Source organism: Bremia lactucae, linkage group LG2, assembly GCF_004359215.1.
Source record: "Bremia lactucae strain SF5 linkage group LG2, whole genome shotgun sequence".
NCBI lineage: Eukaryota > Oomycota > Peronosporomycetes > Peronosporales > Peronosporaceae > Bremia > Bremia lactucae.
Window position 1 is genome coordinate 382,378 of NC_090611.1, and position 18,760 is coordinate 401,137.

Sequence of the window (18,760 nt, forward strand, 5' to 3'; positions counted from 1 at the left end):
TGCCACGTAGGATGCGAACGCATCCTACGTCTTACGTTGGTCGGCTCCGCCCGTACCATCAGTACGCGGTTTCTTCTGAGGATGGATCTGACCACCCTTTTTCAAAAATCTTTAAAAGATTCTTTGGTCACGAGCCAGATTCTCATGTTGAATATCTGGAGATTCTCATGCCGGATCCGAAGATCCTCGAAACCGCGATGAGCGGTAGACAGCTCATCACGAAGAGCGTGATATTTCCGTTCGTACTCCAACATGGAGTACGCACTCTTCGAACGGTCTTACAACCGTTCGATATGGTGAGCCTGCACCGTCTGCCCCAGCTAACGACGCCTACCGCCCTCGTAATCAAGCCCCTCCTCCAAATCATGGAGGAGATGATTGAGTTTGTCGATTTTCGACTCTAGATCTGACACATCGGTCGGATCTGAATTTCCCCCTTCCGTCACAACCATCGGTGAAGTCCCAGGTGGTGAACGTTTCCTTGTGGAATGTATTCAAAACCACTGTGATGTGAAGGGGCAGCGAACGAGTTATCTTGTTCGCTGGCGCGGTTATCCACCATCCCATGACAGCTATGAGCCTCGTTACGAGCTGGTTGTTGACGTTGAGGGCCTCGTCCGTTAGTATGACGAGCCCATCCGATGGATCAGAAGGTCCAAAAAGCTCCATCGAAAAACACGCGCCCCTGGCGCATGTAAATCGATTGTAAAACGTCAATTACAAGCCAGTCTCGATCGAATGCTTGCCCTTGCTCTGGGCGCGCTCGGGGTTGGACATCGCGTTTTACTCGTTTCTTGTTGTCACTATACCATGGATCTTGATCACCGCATGGAGATGGAAGTCTTCGTCACGTGAGAGTTGTTGCGCTTTATCTTGACCGTGGAGCTTTGTCACAAGGGATCTTTATTGTTTGGAGTAGTCTCTCATGCAAGCTTTGACATTGCTATGGACGCGCTCCGGCTTGTATGGGCAGATTTTACGTTTATTGTTGCCACTATACCATCGATCCTTAAAAAAAGCATCGAGATAAAAATCTTCGTCAGCGCGGGAGTTCTTCGCGCTGGGACATCGTCATCACCACGCACGAAATATGTACGGTGGACGGCACGGGAGACGATGCTGGCGATGAGGAATCATCTTCATCGTCGGAACCGAACATGCTGTGGCGAATGCCACCAGCACGTCTACTCGAATGAGCCCCCACATTCGAAGGCTCATAGTCAACCGCCTGACGATGATCACGCGACTGCTCTGTTCTCCCCGAGTCGGCCATTTCGTCCGACTCGCATTCGTAGCCGACCTCCAAAGGGGGGGGGGCATTCACGTGGTGACTCACCACGTGCACCCGCAACATTTATAGTTGCGGGAGAAGACGATACAACGGCAGACGCAACGTCTGCCGCAAGAGACAGTAATGGGTCTCCCGCGGCTGCATGAACCGCAGCCGGAAGCGCCGCACTACTCGCATATCGCATGGACTTGTTAACCATGCGATATAATTAAAAATGATGGTTCTGACTAATCAACATCGTTTTTTATTAAGTGGTCCTATAGTGACCACTCTATTCAATGACAGTTAGAGTGATTGTCTTTTAAGGGAAAGGTGATGTAACGGGGGTATTGTTACATGAAATTGGCACTTAAAGGTTGTTAATTAATATAATATCTAGAAGGTAGATAATATGTGGAGAATATTACTTGACATGGTAATTTCCAAAAGCTTATTCATTGGTAGATATATCTACTTTCTCCGCGGTCCAGTCAGCGCTGGACAAAGACAGATAATACTTTATCTTATGTTTTGTATTAGTTTATAATTAAGTTTGTATAAAGTAGATAGAACGGAAGACCTTAATTATATTAAAACAGTTTTTAATAAACGTTCTTTAAAGCAAGTATTTTAAAGCGAGTCTTCCTCTGCACGTACTAGTGTACATGAAGTGACGTGAGGCACCACTCGCAATGAAGCAATGCGAAGTGGACTTGTACTGAAGCAGTACAAGTTGGCAGTGGTCCTTTACAATAACGAGGCTGCGAAGTTGCTTCAAGCGTAATTTCTTAGCGCTGGAAAGCTTATTATTTCTAGTGAAAGACCAACGGAACATTTATTGGACTAACAAATGCACGTACTTAGTTTAAACGGCAATCCGTGGCCTACAATTGGTCGTTTACCCTTTCAATGTGGACACCGGCATAAAACGCCATATAAGGTCTGGACTAATAGGTAAAAAAGAACCTCAAATTGAAATCCATTACAACGTATTCTTAAGTACTTAACATCCCAAATAGCAATTATGGGCGATGATGAGACGCTTGACGCCGTCGAAAAGGAGTTTACATTGGAGGAAGTGAGGCTGCATAATACTGCGGAGGACTGCTGGATGATTATTTGTAATGAGGGTGTACGCAAGGTGTATGATGTGACATCCTTCTTGGATGACCACCCGGGCGGTCCAGAAATTATGGTGGATGTGGCTGGTCAGGATGCTACCGACGAGTTTGAAGACATCGGCCATTCAAATGATGCGCGCGCTCAGCTTAAAAAGTTTGCGATCGGCAAGATTAAAGGTGATGTTAAGAAGGAAAGTACTACTACGACCACGAGTACGGGTGGCTCCAAAGCCTCGGCAAGTGGTCGACAGGACATTAGTGGTCAAAATGGCCCAGTCTATGCCGTGCTGGCAGCAGTCGTTGCGTTCGCCGCACTTTACTATAAGTTCCAATGATCAGCTAGGCTGCAAGATAAAGAGAATATCATGCCGATATTGACCACGTAGGGAGCGGTATAAAGTATCATCATCAGTACAATCAAGTAAGAAGGTGTTGTTGATTTTGGAATGCTCTCGCTTTGAACATTTATTCCTATGTATATGGCATTAATTGCCACTATTCCATCACTGTGCATATTAAGAGCCACCGGAGCGACCACAAGATGAAGTCGTCCAGTCAAAATACTCGAAACTTTTGACAAGGTAATTTGTTGCTACGCCATTCCGATAACTTCTCGACTATCGTCAAGAACTTGAAATGGTAGTGTATACAGCATCCTTTAGCTAGAAATTCATGAAGCTTAGCGGCGAAGACACGTTTCCGAGATGACACGTAGCGAGTCGCGTGCGCGGCCTATCCATCGCTCTGCCCCAAATTCATAATTAGTTCGTCATTCACTTCGATTTTTTTAGTACAAACTCTATGTCGCCTATCATACCTGCTTCTTCAGCGACCTGACGTAACGTCTGTGCCTCCTCCTCGCTCTGGATTTGTAGCCGTCGCAACTCCTCCATCTGCTCACTGCAGCAGCTTACATTAGAGAGAACTCATTCAAAAAGTAATCAGCGCGACGCACGCTTCTGTCTTGTCGAGTCCAGGCAGGTCATCAATCAGAACGTCGGTCTCCTGAACCATCCTCAACACGTCATTGGCCAGTGTAATGATCTATGCAATCGTCGTATAAATATGGTTTGAAACAAAACTGCCTATCACCTCGCAATACCGCATCGCACCGCATCTTTGTTCTCTTCCTTCTTCGTGTCGTCTCCGTTTGAGGCGGGCAGCAGCCGCAGCGCGTTAAACATGCTCAGTGCTGTCTTGTCTACGCTCTCTTGCAGCAGCGAAACTTTGTCTAATGTAATTATGCCATCCGTGGAGTCCGCATCGACCATGTTTACATCCTTGCCCTGGTCTGCTTGGTCGCTTGGTATGTTGGCGACTTCCATTGCAGCTAGAAAGTGAAGTTTATAAGAAAAAGCCTATTACAAGTCATGTTTCATAACATAGTCAGTATCTGAGGAACTCTTGCATTATAGGATTTGGAATGTTTATAATATCGCTAATCTCTGTGCATAACGTCCTCCCCGCTTAGTGTTCTATTAATAGCAGCCGAAGCGTTATCAGTTTAAATTGTTTGTGGTATTGCCTGTCCATAGCTTCGTTTTGGAAGTCATTTTGTCTTCAACCAATTTCTTCCAGCTCTGGTGGGTCTGCTGTATGACTTCAATAGCAAAATCTCTCGGCTGTGCTTTACCATCAAAGGCAAAGTCACTAGGTGGCTTTCCATCTGGCATCTTGTAGTCTCGGAACCAGCGATGCACGTGGTGCACCACATCGTACAAAGGAGTATTTTGCAGATCTTTTAGATCGTTAATTTTCGCGGCGAGAGGGTCATTAAGGTTGATCGCGATCACCTTCCAGTCCGTCTCCCCGCTATCAATCATGCCCAGCACTCCTAGCACTTTGACAGGGTAAATCTCGCCAATTCTAGCTACACAACTGCCAATCTCACACACGTCTATAGGATCGTTATCTCCACCGTATCCTGTAGACGGGTCTACATAGTTTGGATCCTCCCACGTCTGAGGCAGGCAGCCATAGTTAACCAATGATGCGCTATGATACAGTCGAGGCGCGCCCTTGCGCTCGTCTTGCTTAATAGGATTAAATTCTTCCGTTCCAGCAATCTCCATCTTTTCTCGCGATCCTTTTGGAATTTCATTGACGAAGTAATAAATAGCGGATTCGTCATCTTCCAGAGGATTACCGATCGACGAAGGCGCTTTAAGAGGAACATGGTGCCACGGCGACCGCTTTCGTCCCAACTTGTCGAAAACAAAGTATCGACAATCGAGCGTTCCCGGCTTTCCTTGTTGACGCACGATATGCTAGTGATGCCAAACGCAGAAAGTCAAGAATTATACGTAAAAAAGAACATTTTCTGGCCATTACTACGTATCTGCTGGATGCTACGCGGACAGAGCGAATGGAGCGCGAACTCAGCGTCAACATAGCAGACTTATATGTTTCCGATTATCGATTCCTGTCTATAGCGATTAAATCGACGCATCAGTAATTTAAAAAGTTTTTACATTTGACGTTGCCAACACTTTTGAATTCCGCACGCGAGCGCTCGGTGTTCGCGCTGATGGCGACGCTTCTGGACTCAACCATGGAGGAGGTTTCGCCGGAGACACACTCGAGCAAAAACTTGCGCATCCTACATAGTGCTGATCCCGAGACAGACGCGCCAGAAGATGAAGACGATGACGAAGATTTCAACTTTAACGCGCCTTCGTATTACGATCTTAAAAATCCCGCGCTGGAACGCCGCTATGTCAACAACGCTGATGGCTACTTCTCTTCTCCTACGCGGTCGGCTGCAACGTCCAAGGGATCACCTTTAACAACGGAAATTAGCTGTACATCAAGTATTTCCGAGCCTGCGCTAGGTGTGACGTTGGACGCAAGTAACGAAATCGCCGGGTCTACACAGTTAGTCAACGGCAAGCAGGATGAAAGTATGGAAGAAATCAACATGTTGGACACTACAATGCCAGGAATAGAAGACGTGGAGACGGTGCTTAATACGAGTAACTTACTTGACGACAGAGAAGAGAGTTTCAAAGAGGTTTTCAGGCACTACGCATCGTCCTCCCAGTCTTCAGCCACCTCCTCCTACCTGCTCCATGATTTGGATACTTCTACACACAGTTCTATTCATGCAGGACATTTTTCTCCTCTTAATTCACACGCATCTTCATCCTCAACCTCTATGCGAGCAAACAGCGACTCCATCGCCAAAAGTAGATTTCGAGCTGCTAATACTGCCGTCTCTTCTAACCTCATGCAGCCCACGCAGTCATATTCAAGAAGAATTCAAGCCGAGCAGATGCTGAGGCAAGAGCTTTACGTGGAAGACGCTCCAGTGGAGAATAAATCTTCCCGTGTGACTCGTCCGAGGAGCCCGAAGCTGCGCACAAAAACACGTACAACACACTCGAATGATGCGTCTCGAATGAGCAGCACTAGTCGAGAACTACTGAAAATACAAGAGGAGCGATTGCTGTTGCAACTAGAAAAGCTTAAAATTCGAGAATTTCATGAAAAGATTCGAGTGCAGCGGCCACCAACTAATGTGCATCAGCGGTCGACGAAACAGCTGACGATACCCCAGACTCCACATTTTCAGGTTGATAATCGAATTCGACGCGTTCAAAGTGGGCCGGACACAAGCGAATCAGGACACGTTCAGAATCAGCCGCCGATTGCTGCTGAAAAATTACTAACTCGTGACTATTCTAAACCATTTCCGCCATATCGCGAAAGTCGGCTCGCACTTACGGTGAATTGGGTTAACAATTATTGCCTTACTCGCTATGGATTGACTTTTCGTGCTTTTCATAGACCCCGCGCTCTCCTAAGCTCCATACAGCGACTCGTGCGGCTCATCGTCCGCCACCTGCGCCTGTGCCAGATAAAAAGGTTAAAGCTGCGGTTTCTCGCGTGAATGGCAGCCTGACACAGGTGTGCATGCTTACACCAATTGCTCCGATTGTATAATTACCTAACGCTCATTGCTGTATATACAAACAGCCTATGACTCCACAACTGGAAACAAGGCGACGAGCAGCACAACATCGTCGACCAATTAAAGTCATTGACCAAGATGCAGAGGAATTGGCAAAGAAATTTCATGCCAAACCTTTAAACAAAAGTATTCTCGAGCCTAAGATGTATACTCGCTACGCACCAGCCAAATCAGACGGAAAAGCTTGTTTGGCTGCGCCGAGAGCGGCTCCGAGCGCTTTTTCAGCAAGTTGCTCAAGTTCCGCCGACCGATCTGCGTCTGTATTGTCAGAAGCAGAGCGTCATCGCAAAGAACGCGAACAGCGTTTGAAAACACGTCAGGCAGGCCAGGCGACGCAGCAGCTTAAGTCCGCGCCACGTCCGATTCGTCGACCTTTAATAGCAGAAACACCACCACTTAAAAGCATTCAGCTCCATCGAGAATACCAAGAAAAATTTAGTCGCAAAATTAAAATTGAGGAGAAAGAGAAGGAAAAACAGCGCCAGTTTAAAGCAAACCCTATTCGGGTAGCCTCGACCCCAGCGAAATTTGAGTGTTCTTCGAAGCCACTTACGGAGGTCAAGCCGTTTGAATTACCTGGAGAGCAGTATTTTAATCAAGCACACGCTCGCCTTGAACAAAAGCGACGAGATGAAGAAGAACGTCTAAAGGCGTTAGGCACATTCCGCGCAAAACCAATGCCTGTGTTTGAGTCGGATCTTGTCCAAATAGTAGCTAGTACGAAACCTCTGACTCAAACCGAGTCTCCGATGTTGGCCACAAAACGACGAGCAGCAGAGCGGGCTGCATTTGAAGCAGCAGAAAAAGAACGTCGAGCACGTGAAGAAGCATTTCGTCAGCAGCGAGAGGAGCAGGAGCGACGATTAAAAGATGAGGAAATCAAGCGCTTGCGCCGGGAGGAAATGGTTTTTCACGCGCGTCCTGTGCCTGACGGCAATTCTTTTTAATGATGCTGGAATCCTGAACCGCTATCTGAATTTGAAGCTGCACACTAACTCTCTGTACAACCTTTAAAGACCGTTACGCCCTTTAGACAATTAAATTCAGCAAAAGCACAAGGTATATTTTTTACTATTTGCGTTGACATTTATGTAGATAATCGCGTATCCCTTTCTTGCCTGTCTTCTTATTCCACTTGCCTCGACAGCTTTTTCTGCTCTTTACAGGACAAGATAAGCATGGATTGGAAACCTCAGAGAGCACTGGTTCTCATATTGTCAGTGCTTGTCTGTTGGTGCAGAAGCGATGAAATTTTAGACATGCTTTCGCCATTTATCAACTTTAAGGAGCTAGCAGACCAAGTAGCAAAAGAAACGGCGGAAAGTCCGGTTGCTAACAAGGATGTTGATCACACGTACCCAGTGGCATCAGTGGAAATGGATGCTTTACTGAAAATGTATCGTGAGTGTCGCACACAGAACTCTCAAGCCATGCGCTCGTGGTGCACTGGTTTTGATGAAGACTATTACCGTTTTGAGTCAATCGAGAGCACAAATTCTTGCCCACGTGGTGTGACGACCCACCCGTGCACGGGTCAAATACTTAATACCACAAAAAGTCCCAGCAAACCCGATAGTAAACTCCTATGGTCATGGAAGGGACTTCGGTGCGATGTCTTAACAGAGCCGACCACAATCACACACATGTTTGTTTATACTAAAAATGTCACGAAATTCGCTGACAGACAAAAACTTGCTGGTGTTAGCTTTCTTTCAAATGAATCGTTGCAGTGCGAAATAGCTAAGGTCGATCTTAGTGTCATGGTTTCACTTGAGCAGCTGTAAGTCACACATTAAAACCAAAACAAGCGTCTTGCCTATCGACGTGTTTGATAAGGCATCTTTCAGGAAATAGGCTATTTGGAGACTTTCCTGACTGGCTAGGCGACATGACAATGCTGAGATTGCTGGATCTTGGAGGAAATAATTTACAAGGAAATATTTCAGCGTCGTTTGCTGGCAATGACGCTCTTGAACAGATGTACGTGAGGCAGTAGCTTATGTTTGTCCTATAAGAGACTAGTTTATATGACTTTTTATGCTATGCAGCAATTTATCGAGCAACAATCTTACAGCTTCCACGCTGACCTTTTTTGACGCATTTCATCAGCTCCAACACTTGTACGTCCTCATCTAATTGCTTTTTTCAGTCGGAAACGTTATTTACGTTTTGCTGGATAAGGGACATATCCAATAACAAATTTAAGCAAAGACTTTCCAAAAGTTTGTTTGCGAGCAAATTTTTGCAAAGCATGTATGTATGCGTATGTATGCGGCCATTGACTTTATCGATTGATTTTGTATATTATTTGATTTTTAGTAACGTCAGCTACAACGCGTTTCATGGAGATCTCTCAATTTTACCAGTGTTCCAGTTTCTCGAGTCATTGTAAGACCTTGGGGCCGTCGAAGTCAAACATTATTCTACTAAAAAACTTTGTAGAGATCTGTCGCACAACAGCCTGACGGGTAAAATTCCACCGCAATTGTCGCTGTGGGGCCGTGAAGACCCTCATGACCCTGACGAAAACTCTTCTCTTTCGATCGTGTACGCAGCGAATGATGTATTTTTTGTATTGAATTGTTGACATTTATTACGGCAATGATAGCGATGTTTCTCATAATATGCTCACGGGAGATTTACCACAGCTATCGAATCAGTCAAACCTACAACGTTTGTACGCCACTGAATGTGATATCGTGACACAAATATTAACAAAGAGCTGACTATTTTCTTTCAGCAATATCGGCAAAAATGATTTTACTGGTATTGCTCCAGACTTTCCTCAATCTTGGTAAGGCATTTGTTAATGCCGTAGGCTGTACTTCTGACATGGCATTGTAGGATTAATCAAGAATTTGCACGACCCGGTGACTTTGATGGCAATAGATTCTTATGTCCGCTGCCTTCTGTGTTGCTGTCAGGCAACCTCACTTGTACTTGTGGCGACGGTTATACATTCAAGAGGAAAGACCAAACTTTACCATCACCTGGCCTTAACGCAAGTATTGCATTGGATCAACAAATCCTCGCAAGTGAATTTACTGAGTATTGTGAATTATGCCCTAAAGGCTCGTACTCGAACTCGAGTACTCGGCAGAAGTGCATACCCTGTCCACCTGGATCAACAGTAAGACTTTCTCTTCGCGAAAGAGCTGACGGGTGTCAATTTTGCCTTCCAGGTACTTATGCCAGTAATAGTGCTTCCCAATCATGCACACCATGCCCCGCGGGGACATTTTCGACCAGTGATGGAGCGACAGTATGCTCTTCCTGCAATCCTGGAAAATTTTCCGCACAACCAGGCACCACAAGTTGTTCTGCATGTGGTATTGGGACCTATGCAAGCACAACAGGGGCGAAAAATTGCACTTTGTGTCCGGCGGGGACGTATGTGAATACTAAAGGCGAAGCCGAGTGTCTACTTTGTCCAGCAAACACATTTCAAGACGAGGCTGCATCGGCAGGGTGCAAGACCTGTCCAACGGGGTCAGTCGCACCATATCCTGGTCACGTTGAATGCCGTTCGTGCTCTCCTGGAAGCTATTACAACGCATCGATCAAGGCGTGCATCCTTTGCGAACCAGGTTTTGTAACCAACATGTCAGCTCAAATGCAATGCAACACATGTGCAAATGGAACCGTGGCAGAAAATTTTGGCAATGATGAGTGCATTCCTGTTGCGGCTCCTGGGTTAGGATACGACACAATGACAAACGCCATAAAGTGTGAACCCGGCATGTTTAATGATGGCACGTGGAGGACTTGTCAACCGTGTCCGCGGGGGACATTTGCGGCGCGAAGGGGATCAAATATATGTTTGCAGTGCCCAAAAGGAAGCTTCGCATCTAGAAGTGGCTCTACGCAGTGTGAAATGGCTCCACATGGCTACTGCGTGGCGTTAAAAGGTGCGACTCGACCCGAGCTGTGTGACCAAAATTTTATTGCAGCCACGAGCGGGGCAACAATGTGCACTCCATGTCAACGGCCTTTGTTTAGTTTTTTGCCTGGTGGCACTGTGTGCAGCGCTGCCAAGCCAGGAGAAATATATGATCATGTAGAGTGGCCTCGCTTGGCTTTAGAGTTGGCAAGCTTGGAGCTTCAAGATCTCGTTCTCGAGTCAAAATACCATGAATCGCCTATTCAAGCGCTACTACAGGCGTGGACAGAGATATTGACAAGCTATTTTGGTTCAGAATGCGTATTGCATGTGTTGCAAGTCGTGCAGCTTGAAAATCCTTTTCAACTAGTTCGCATTCTCGTTGCAGTAGATATGACAGAGATACCAGATACTGCGTTTACAACGAATACCGACCACGTTATCCAAAAAGAAGTCATAGCAACGAGGAAAATACTGGACGAGCTTCGAGGGAAATTAAGCGGATCTAGACCTGGCAACGGCAGTGACAATGAAGATGTCGAGCACCTAGCAGATCTGATAGAATCCATGTCGTTTCGAGAAGCTCTGGTTCGTCGCTTAAATCGTACGAATCAAACGTGGGCGTTGGCATATGAAATGGTCAACATATCGATGGTCAAGCCACTGTTTCATTCAACTCGAGCACTAGCGTGTGAACGCGGAACATTTTTCTCAATTACAGAAAGTTGGAATGGAAATGATAGAGTGTGTGTACCATGTCCCGCCGGCTCTTTTTCCAACGTACGCGGGGCTTTAAAATGCAAACCAAGTCCTCGAGGAACTTTTGTATACAAACAAGGAATGGCAACATTTGAGTCATGCCCACTTGGTGCCGACGCAAAATCAGGCGCAACATCTTGCGTGCAGTGCTCGTGGTTGACTTACGAGTGCAATGGGTTTTGGCAAGACCTAATCATTACTGCTTGCGCGGTAGCAGTGCTCTTGCGTATGTTTTATCAAAAATGCCGTGCGCTGTGCGTAGGTGACAAAGCTGCGCAGCAGCAAGACGAAAGTGTGGCATTAATGACAACTGTGCGTACTCATGGCCGTTCCTTGGAGGGTGTACGATACTCGCCAATGGTAGGATTTGTTGGATATGTATGTAGAAGGGTCTATCCCTTGTCTAACGCTTGCATCTGAGTTATTTAGGGCATCATTTCAGCCGATGCGATGTTTGGCAGCAGTTCTGAGACGAACTGCCAGCTGTAACACGTGAAACGTCCAGTATTCAGAGAAGACAATTTGCTGCTGCAGAGTAAAAAGAGTTGCTGTGCAGAGGTGAGAAAATGGTCTTTGAGGTTTGTGCTGTGCTACTGCGGAGATAAGTATCGACACGATCGCAAATGGCTGCCCTGTTTTGCCCATCATAGCAAATCTTTCTATGGACACAAATGGCTTGTATGTATTATGTAACAAAGAAGTAAATGACTTTGTAGTGAAATGTTGTGATCTCTTTATCTGATCTGGACTCAGACCTTTCGTGCGGGAAAAACACTTCTCAGTATCTAGCAAGAGAAAAGGCATCCCATGCAGGGGTTGCAAACTGTTCGCAACGATGACGGTCACTTCACTTGATCTTACTATTCGCGGAACGGGGTAGGTTTACAATATGTCAACCGCATTCTGAATCTGAAACTTCCCCCCTTCCTTCACTTCCACCAACCTCAGTCGGGGAATTGGCAAAAGAAGCAGAATGTTGGGCACTCAAGCGTCAGGTAGTGGCAATTGGGGTTCTTCGTTTGGCCAGCGCACAGACATGGATAGCGTGCCGCTATTTGAGCGCGAACATAGGAACGACAGCCAACTGGTGCAGCGTCTGCAAAACGAGCTGGCGGACGCCAAGCGCTTCGTGGAGGCGCAGGCTCGGCGCCAGAATGATCTCGAATATGTAAACGAGGACTTGGAGCGCCGTCTTGAGCAGGAGGCATTCGATCGTATTACTCTGGACGCTCAGAAAGCCGAGGATGAAAAGTAAGAGATTTTTTCAATTATTTGGTGAATTTTAGATTTTTAATCTTAAATGTTTCAACAGACGATGGCAGCAAGAGAAGGCATTGCTGCAAGAGCAACTTAAGCAGTGGGAAGCTCGGTTTGAGGAAGAGACGCGCCGTCGTGTTATGGCCGAGGAAAGGCTTCGTCGTGCAGAGAAGGAGCTTTATCGTATGCACCAGAAGAAGTATGACATTGAGAAGCAGGTTCGGCGTGAAGAAAACGAGAAGCGCAAGCATGAGGCAGTCATAGTGCGTAGTTTGCAGTCGGACTCGCAGCGTGCACAGCAGATTGCAGCTAATGGCTTCATGGACCCAACAGTGAATCCTAGGGATGTGAAGCCAGCAACAGTCCGCACTCGGCAGGCGCTGTCTTCTGCAATGGACTTTTTGGGAGTTTGAAGAAGCCATTTATATTATATTGCAGTGGCCTCCTTCAATGAGGCAGTTAATTTTTGCCTCGATGTTGTTGCGCTCGCTTAGTCACGATAAATCGTCGCGCTCTCGTCGATTCTCTTTGGTCCACAGGCTGGTTAATGCAGCAAAGCTGCCGGGGATCTCCATTGGAGATCTGGCCTTAAAAGATAGAGTAGTAGCGATGATTGTAGGAGCGCATCGCAAGGTGGCGCGTGTACAATATGAGCAGGACAGCACGGGAATGTCGCCAACTTTACAAATTTTAAATTTTGCTTTGCTGGTTGTGATACGTCTTAAATATTGCAATTCTCATGAGATCATGCTCTTAGCAAATGCGCAGAAAACTAAACTTTGACTTAGAGCAACACTTAACTTCTAAATACGCAATTTTAGGCGTGTCGTGTAGATAAATATTCAGTTGACAATCTTAGCGTTTCAGTAAAGAAGTATTTCTTTCAGCCAGAGTCTACATGACCCGGGACTTGTCACAATCTTGGAAGCAAAACGCAGGATATAACGAGGAAGTGTGCAATACAAAATTTAGTTGTATTTATTATCAATAAGAAATGACTGTTTTTGGAATTTTTTTAAAGGTGCGACTACTGCCACAGACATTAACGTTTTGACAAAACACCTCTGATTGGCTTATCGGTTTAAACTGATATGATTAGGTGATAGGGTGCTATTATTGATTTTACGTAATTATACATCATAAAATTTCGTGTTGTTGAAACTGGTTTTTGCCATCACGTTCACTATGGCGGACACAGTTTTGGGAGCTTAGAATACGGACATGAAGCAGACGCAGCGCGCGCTTTCCCGTATTGCATGTTCTGCATCCGCAGCCCCGCGCGCTGATCTTGGGTGAAGTTATCACGCGAGACGTCGTGTACACACTTCTTCATGCCTGCCGACGTCGACCAGCAAAAGCGGCCTCTTGACGCCTATGACATGCTCAACAGTGCTTCCTCTCTCGATTGACCCATGCACCAAAGTATTTCTATCAACTGTATTATTTTGTAAGTTGTCGCCACGTAAAGAAGCGACGGTGTGCACCACATTTACACATTAAACGGGCTTTCATTATCTTAGACGTGTGCGGATCTTGCTGATAGATAAAAAAATCGCCATCAAGACGTGACGGTGCTGCATATCAGTCGGCCATTTGAAGGTGGTCTTGAAATGCGATCTTAGCAAGATTGACGTAGTGACGTTGCGCAAGTATACCGCGATTGTACGTGCGTCCCGGAAAATGAGCTCGCGATTCATCAACTCGATGCAACAATGCCAAGTGCGATTTCATTCGATGCCTTTTCCATGGCTTCATGAGAATCGCAAATACCTTAAACGAGTCTGATTGGTGGGAGCAAGTGAAAAATTGAAGTAATTTACATCTAAAAATAAAAATCAAAAGCTCTTGATCTAAAAATGATCCTTGCACTCCTAAGGCTTGCTGTAACGGGGAACCCTTTGCTAGTACTGTTGGAATCGAAGGCTACACTTATGTAACCGCAGTTTCAATAGCGGTTCGGCCGACCCTCTTAGGATCTTAGGATGGGAAGCGCTGAATTGCACGGGTGGTTATAAGGAAGGATGCATGTAAGTAGTCAGCTAGAGAACTACTCACTTCTTAATACACAACGGCATCCTCACACAACTATCAGGTTATGAGCCCAACAATTCACACCGTTGCCGGGAGCGAAGCTCCAGACACTCCGAAAGCCATGGTCGACCAGGAACAGGACGACGGCCAGTATGGATGTACAGATGAAGTCAAGAAGCCGGCTAAGCCGGTGGAAACGCAGGACAAACTCCTGGATCTCCTCAAGGGCGTTGCAGAACGCATGGAGCGCCTGGAGACGTCGCAGCAGCGACAGTAGGAGAAGGAGCGTTTCACGGGACGTGAATCAAGCGTGTTTGAGTCAGCCTTAGGACTCGGGAGGGCCATGGATCGGATGACGTTGGACCAGACGCCTCCACCACGGCACCAGCAGCCAATTTTATACCGTCTACGTATTGCGGCGTGAAGCAACGTGAGCACGCTTTCGGGAATGCTGCGATGAAAGTGGAAATGGCCCATCACCTCAGCCAGAGCTGCCGCAGAACTACGTGCCGCATCCTGTCTATTAGCAGCCTGTCGGAGCACCCACTATGCCTCAGGGCGCGCATGCACATGTAAACAACATTCCACGTGTTCCAGATACTCGTCAGCGTAAGCTCGGGGTACACCATTTCAATGGCAAAGAGCTCTACCAGGGACTTGGCAGCGGTTTTTTATCGTGGGGAAAAAAGTTTGTACGGCAAATCCAGTTCGCGGAACGTGCGTGCGGATTTCAATGGACAAAGGAAGTGAAGGTGGATATCCTCGGACACCATCTCGCCGGAGTGGCGGAGAGGTACTACAATCAACAAGTTGAGGCCTGGTGGTTGGAGGAGCCTACACTAGAGCACGCCATGAAGCGCTTGCTGCATACCTTTGCAACCAAGATTACTCCTGCGCAGTGTATGAAGATGTTCACGGCCCCGAAGTGCGTGAAACGTAGTTGGACGGAGCACTACCTATACTTGGAAGCGGTCAGCGAAGCGTGTGGTGGCGCGGACAATTTGTGCTGGACAACATTGTGCACTATGCAGATCCAGCGATGCGTGTATCGATGTTATCGCGGCTTGCTTTGGGACGGATTACTTGCGCCAAGCGGAAGAACTGGCGCATTTCGCCCCATCAACGGAGATCGAGCTTCGCGGGAAACAACTCGGGCGTGACGTTGTAACTGACGTTCACGAAGGAAAGGTGAACACGCGGAAGTGCTTTAGATGTAGCCAACAAGGGCATCTAAAAGCGGCGTGCAAGGGAAAGAAAATGGAAAGGAGCCAGGGTGGTGATGTGGATTTTGTACTCACTATAGGCGATGAAGCAGCAGAAAAGGGACTGTGGATCTGGGATACGGGGTCCAGTCGTCATCTGGTAATTGATGAGCAGCTGCTGGAAAGTCCGGATGACTTTGAAAGTCAGTGCGTGGCCGCGGACGGCGGAGCACTGCGAGTGACCAAACGTGGCAGCGTGATGCTGACAACTACTGTTTGGGAAGAAAGATTAAAGTGCGACTGCTGGACGTGCAGTACGCAGAGAATTTGAAGAGGAACATTATCTCCTACGGCATTTTGGAAAAAAGGGGTTTAAGATTGAGTATATAGGCTCGCACCGCGTAATTGCACCTATGGCTGGAGGACCCGCAGTTTTTAAGGTGAAGAGACGCAACAATGTACTGATGATTCGTGTAGACGGATAAATTAATGTGAGGAACGCGAGGAACGTGCTGTTGTCGGTGCTGGCGAAAGACCAGGACGATGTCGGATCAGACGTACAGACAGGAGCATTAATGAACTTTCATCGTCGACTAGGGCACCTGAACTACGACATCATACTCAAGATGGCTGAGGCCCCGACTTCTGGAATTCGTCTAACTGATGAGAAGCGTGCTAATTGTCTGGCCTGTGCTCAGGGGAAGCAGACCAAGAATTTGAAAGCTCGGGAAGATAGTGGCGGAAATTCGCCTATAGACGTCATCGGGGGCGTAATCTGCTCGGACCTGAAAGGTCCCATGACTCCGCGCGATAGACTGGGAAATCGGTACATGATCAACTTCATCGATCATTGCACAAACTACTGCAGTGTCTTCTTGACTAAGACTAAAGACGCGGCGGCACAAAAGTATAAGCACTTTATGGCTTTCTTTGAAAGGCGTTCTAATGTCCGTATTTACGTACTGCATACGGACGGCGGAGGAGAATACCAGACACTTGACTTGTTTTGTAAGGATACCGGTATCGCAAGGCAAATAAGCGAACCAAGAAATCAAGCAAGCAACGGTAAGGCTGAGAGAATGCACCGTACTGTAGTGAACATGGTACGCAGCATGCTGTTTGCGTGTGGTCTGCCGTTGAGTTTCTGGGGGACGCTGGTGAGTGCGCAGCTTACATTCTGAACAGGAGTCCCAGTAAAGTAACCCGGGAAGTAAGTCACCGCTGCATATGTTCACGAAGAATACTTCCGATTTGGGTGACATTCTGGTGTTTGGATCACCGTGCACTGTGCACAGAGACGCAAAACAAGTCCTTAGGCGAGCGCGGCAAGCCCGCACTAATCATTGGTCGGAGCGACGAGATGAAGGGATACAGAGTATACGTCCCGAAAGACAAAGTGGTAATCGTTACACAGCATGTCACGAACGTGGAGACTCTCATGAACGTGCAGAATGAGCAGTTGAGACGCGTACACCTCGAAGACTCGGAGGAGGCGAAATATGATGCCGAAGGCGCGGCTGCCGGTGGTGAAATGACGACTCGGAAGAAGAAACCCAAAAAGACGAGCAGCTGGACGCGAGAAAGACATCAGACGAGGTCAGCGTCCAAAAAGGAACCTGCTACCGCAGTACAGCCATCAGCCAATGAGAATCTGGGAGGTCCCGCCCCGGACATAGTGACCAGTGTACGGAAGCCGGACCCGAAAAACTACGGGCAAGCTATGAAGAGCGGATTAAAGGTAAAGTGCGCCGTGGCGATGCTCAACGAGCTGACGGTACTTATAGAGAATGGAGTATGGACATTAACATTACTGACCACACCGATTGGGAGTCACGTACTGCATACAAAGTGGGTGTTCAAGACTAAAATGGACGCCGACGGAGCTATTGAACGTTACAAGGCCAGGCTCATGGCCTGTGGTAACGTGCAGTTGTTTGGTGTAGATTACAGTCCGACTTTCGCAGCAGTGATGGAATTGAGCACCGTAAAGGTGGTCTTGATACTCGCGAGGTGATGGCGCGTGCCCGCTAGACACGGCGATATTCCTAAGGCCTACCTGAAGGCAGAGAAGAAAAAGCACTTGGAAATTTATCTGGCGATCCCGAAGGAAATGGTAATTCCAAATGGTGTACTGATTGCCATTTGGCGTAGACAGTTGCACTAAACGGGCACTCAGATTAAAAAATTCACTTTATGGCTTAAAGAAAATGGGGAGGCTATGGGGCCAATTGCAGCACGCTAAGCTCGTTGAAATTGGCTTTACGCGCGGATATGTGTCTATACGACAAGCGACAAGGAGGCGAGATGACTGCTGTAGGCGTCTACGTCGACGACCTTCTGGTCATTGCGTTTAATGGCGGCTTAATGGAAGGTTTTTCGAAAAATGAGTGTTTTGTCCATCAAGGACCTAGGCGAAGTACGGAAATTCTTGGGAATGCGTGTGACACACGACGAGTTGTGTAACTACACGCTAGATCAGCAGGCTGCTATCGAGGAGCTTCTGGAACAGTACGGTCTCGAGAGTGCTAATGGCGTGAGAACCCCGATTGGGGAAGAGGGCAACGAAGTAGAGCCTCAGGAAACGCAACTATTGCAGAATACGGGAAGTCGTGGAGAACCTACGATACGGCTTTTTCAGTCACTTGTGGGGAGTTTGCTATGGTTTGCCTGGTGCACGAGGCCCGACATTAGTTTCGCCGTCCACAAAGCGACACAACACAATCATCAGCCATCGATGGCGGACTGGAAGATGGCGAAGCGAATAGCGAGGTATCTGAAGGCCACTAAGCGCCTCAAGCTTGATATGAGTATCAAGGAAACAAAGAAGACCCAGATCAGTATTGAAAGTTTGAGTGATGCGGACTTCGCGGCAGACAAAAACGATAGGAAGTCTGTCACCGGCGGAGTAATCACGATGGACGGGGCGATTATCCAGTGAATGTGCAAGAAACAGACTGGAGTCTCACTTTCTACAATGGCAGCAGAATTTACTTCTACTTCACACGTCGGTTGAGAGTAACTCGGACTGCGGGAGCTTTTGCGGGAGCTGCAATCCGAGGTAGCGGAGCCTATGCCAATGTTTATGAGCAACGAAGCTGCTATAAGGCTGCCGGAGTCAGAGGATAGCATGGTGAGCGCTAAGCATGTTGACATTCGGGTCAAATTCATTTGCGACTTTGCGAGAAAGGGCATACTAAAGCCCGAGTACGTGGATCACGCCTTACGATGGCAGACCTTCTTACAAAGGCAATGCCGGCACCCAGGATGGCC

At 47.3% G+C, this 18,760-nt stretch overlaps 5 protein-coding genes across 5 annotated transcripts; 3 read left to right on the top strand and 2 right to left on the bottom strand.

Annotated features, from left to right (window-relative positions):
* Positions 1-2,231: 2,231 nt before the first annotated feature.
* CCR75_003896 (uncharacterized protein) lies at positions 2,232-3,771 on the bottom strand. Its single transcript, XM_067961987.1, has 4 exons — positions 3,504-3,771; positions 3,347-3,435; positions 3,209-3,291; positions 2,232-3,135 (listed from the first exon to the last, which is right to left on the bottom strand). The coding sequence occupies exons 1-4, from the start codon at positions 3,714-3,716 to the stop codon at positions 3,071-3,073; spliced, it is 450 nt and encodes a 149-aa protein (XP_067822063.1). The 5' UTR covers positions 3,717-3,771; the 3' UTR covers positions 2,232-3,070.
* CCR75_003897 (uncharacterized protein) lies at positions 2,295-2,726 on the top strand (the record flags this gene model as incomplete). The annotated part of the gene is made up of 1 exon (XM_067961988.1): positions 2,295-2,726. The coding sequence occupies one exon, from the start codon at positions 2,295-2,297 to the stop codon at positions 2,724-2,726; it is 432 nt and encodes a 143-aa protein (XP_067822136.1).
* Positions 3,772-3,890: 119 nt separating the features above from the next.
* CCR75_003895 (uncharacterized protein) lies at positions 3,891-4,463 on the bottom strand (the record flags this gene model as incomplete). The annotated part of the gene is made up of 1 exon (XM_067961986.1): positions 3,891-4,463. One exon carries the CDS (start codon positions 4,461-4,463, stop codon positions 3,891-3,893), a length of 573 nt encoding a protein of 190 aa, XP_067821683.1.
* A 455-nt stretch (positions 4,464-4,918) lies between these two features.
* CCR75_003894 (uncharacterized protein) lies at positions 4,919-11,832 on the top strand (the record flags this gene model as incomplete). Its single annotated transcript, XM_067961985.1, has 9 exons — positions 4,919-6,115; positions 6,178-6,297; positions 6,367-8,341; positions 8,410-8,481; positions 8,543-8,614; positions 8,681-8,908; positions 8,970-9,038; positions 9,102-11,360; positions 11,430-11,832. 3 exons carry the CDS (start codon positions 4,919-4,921, stop codon positions 7,306-7,308), a joined length of 2,259 nt encoding a protein of 752 aa, XP_067822062.1. The 3' UTR covers positions 7,309-8,341; positions 8,410-8,481; positions 8,543-8,614; positions 8,681-8,908; positions 8,970-9,038; positions 9,102-11,360; positions 11,430-11,832.
* Positions 11,833-11,880: 48 nt separating this feature from the next.
* Positions 11,881-12,969, top strand: CCR75_003893 (uncharacterized protein). Its single transcript, XM_067961984.1, has 2 exons — positions 11,881-12,251; positions 12,313-12,969. Exons 1-2 carry the CDS (start codon positions 11,974-11,976, stop codon positions 12,668-12,670), a joined length of 636 nt encoding a protein of 211 aa, XP_067821685.1. The 5' UTR covers positions 11,881-11,973; the 3' UTR covers positions 12,671-12,969.
* The last annotated feature ends 5,791 nt before the right edge of the window (positions 12,970-18,760 follow it).

Excerpts from the sequence above, each read along its gene's own strand:
- CCR75_003893 (XM_067961984.1), top strand. The coding sequence starts at position 11,974 with ATGTTGGGCACTCAAGCGTCAGGTAGTGGCAATTGGGGTTCTTCGTTT. Across the intron at positions 12,252-12,312 it reads CAGAAAGCCGAGGATGAAAA|ACGATGGCAGCAAGAGAAGG; the intron begins GTAAGAGATTTT and ends ATGTTTCAACAG.
- CCR75_003896 (XM_067961987.1), bottom strand. The coding sequence starts at position 3,716 with ATGGAAGTCGCCAACATACCAAGCGACCAAGCAGACCAGGGCAAGGAT. Across the intron at positions 3,292-3,346 it reads GGACTCGACAAGACAGAAGC|TGAGCAGATGGAGGAGTTGC; the intron begins GTGCGTCGCGCT and ends AAGCTGCTGCAG. Across the intron at positions 3,136-3,208 it reads TCAGGTCGCTGAAGAAGCAG|AGCGATGGATAGGCCGCGCA; the intron begins GTATGATAGGCG and ends AATTTGGGGCAG.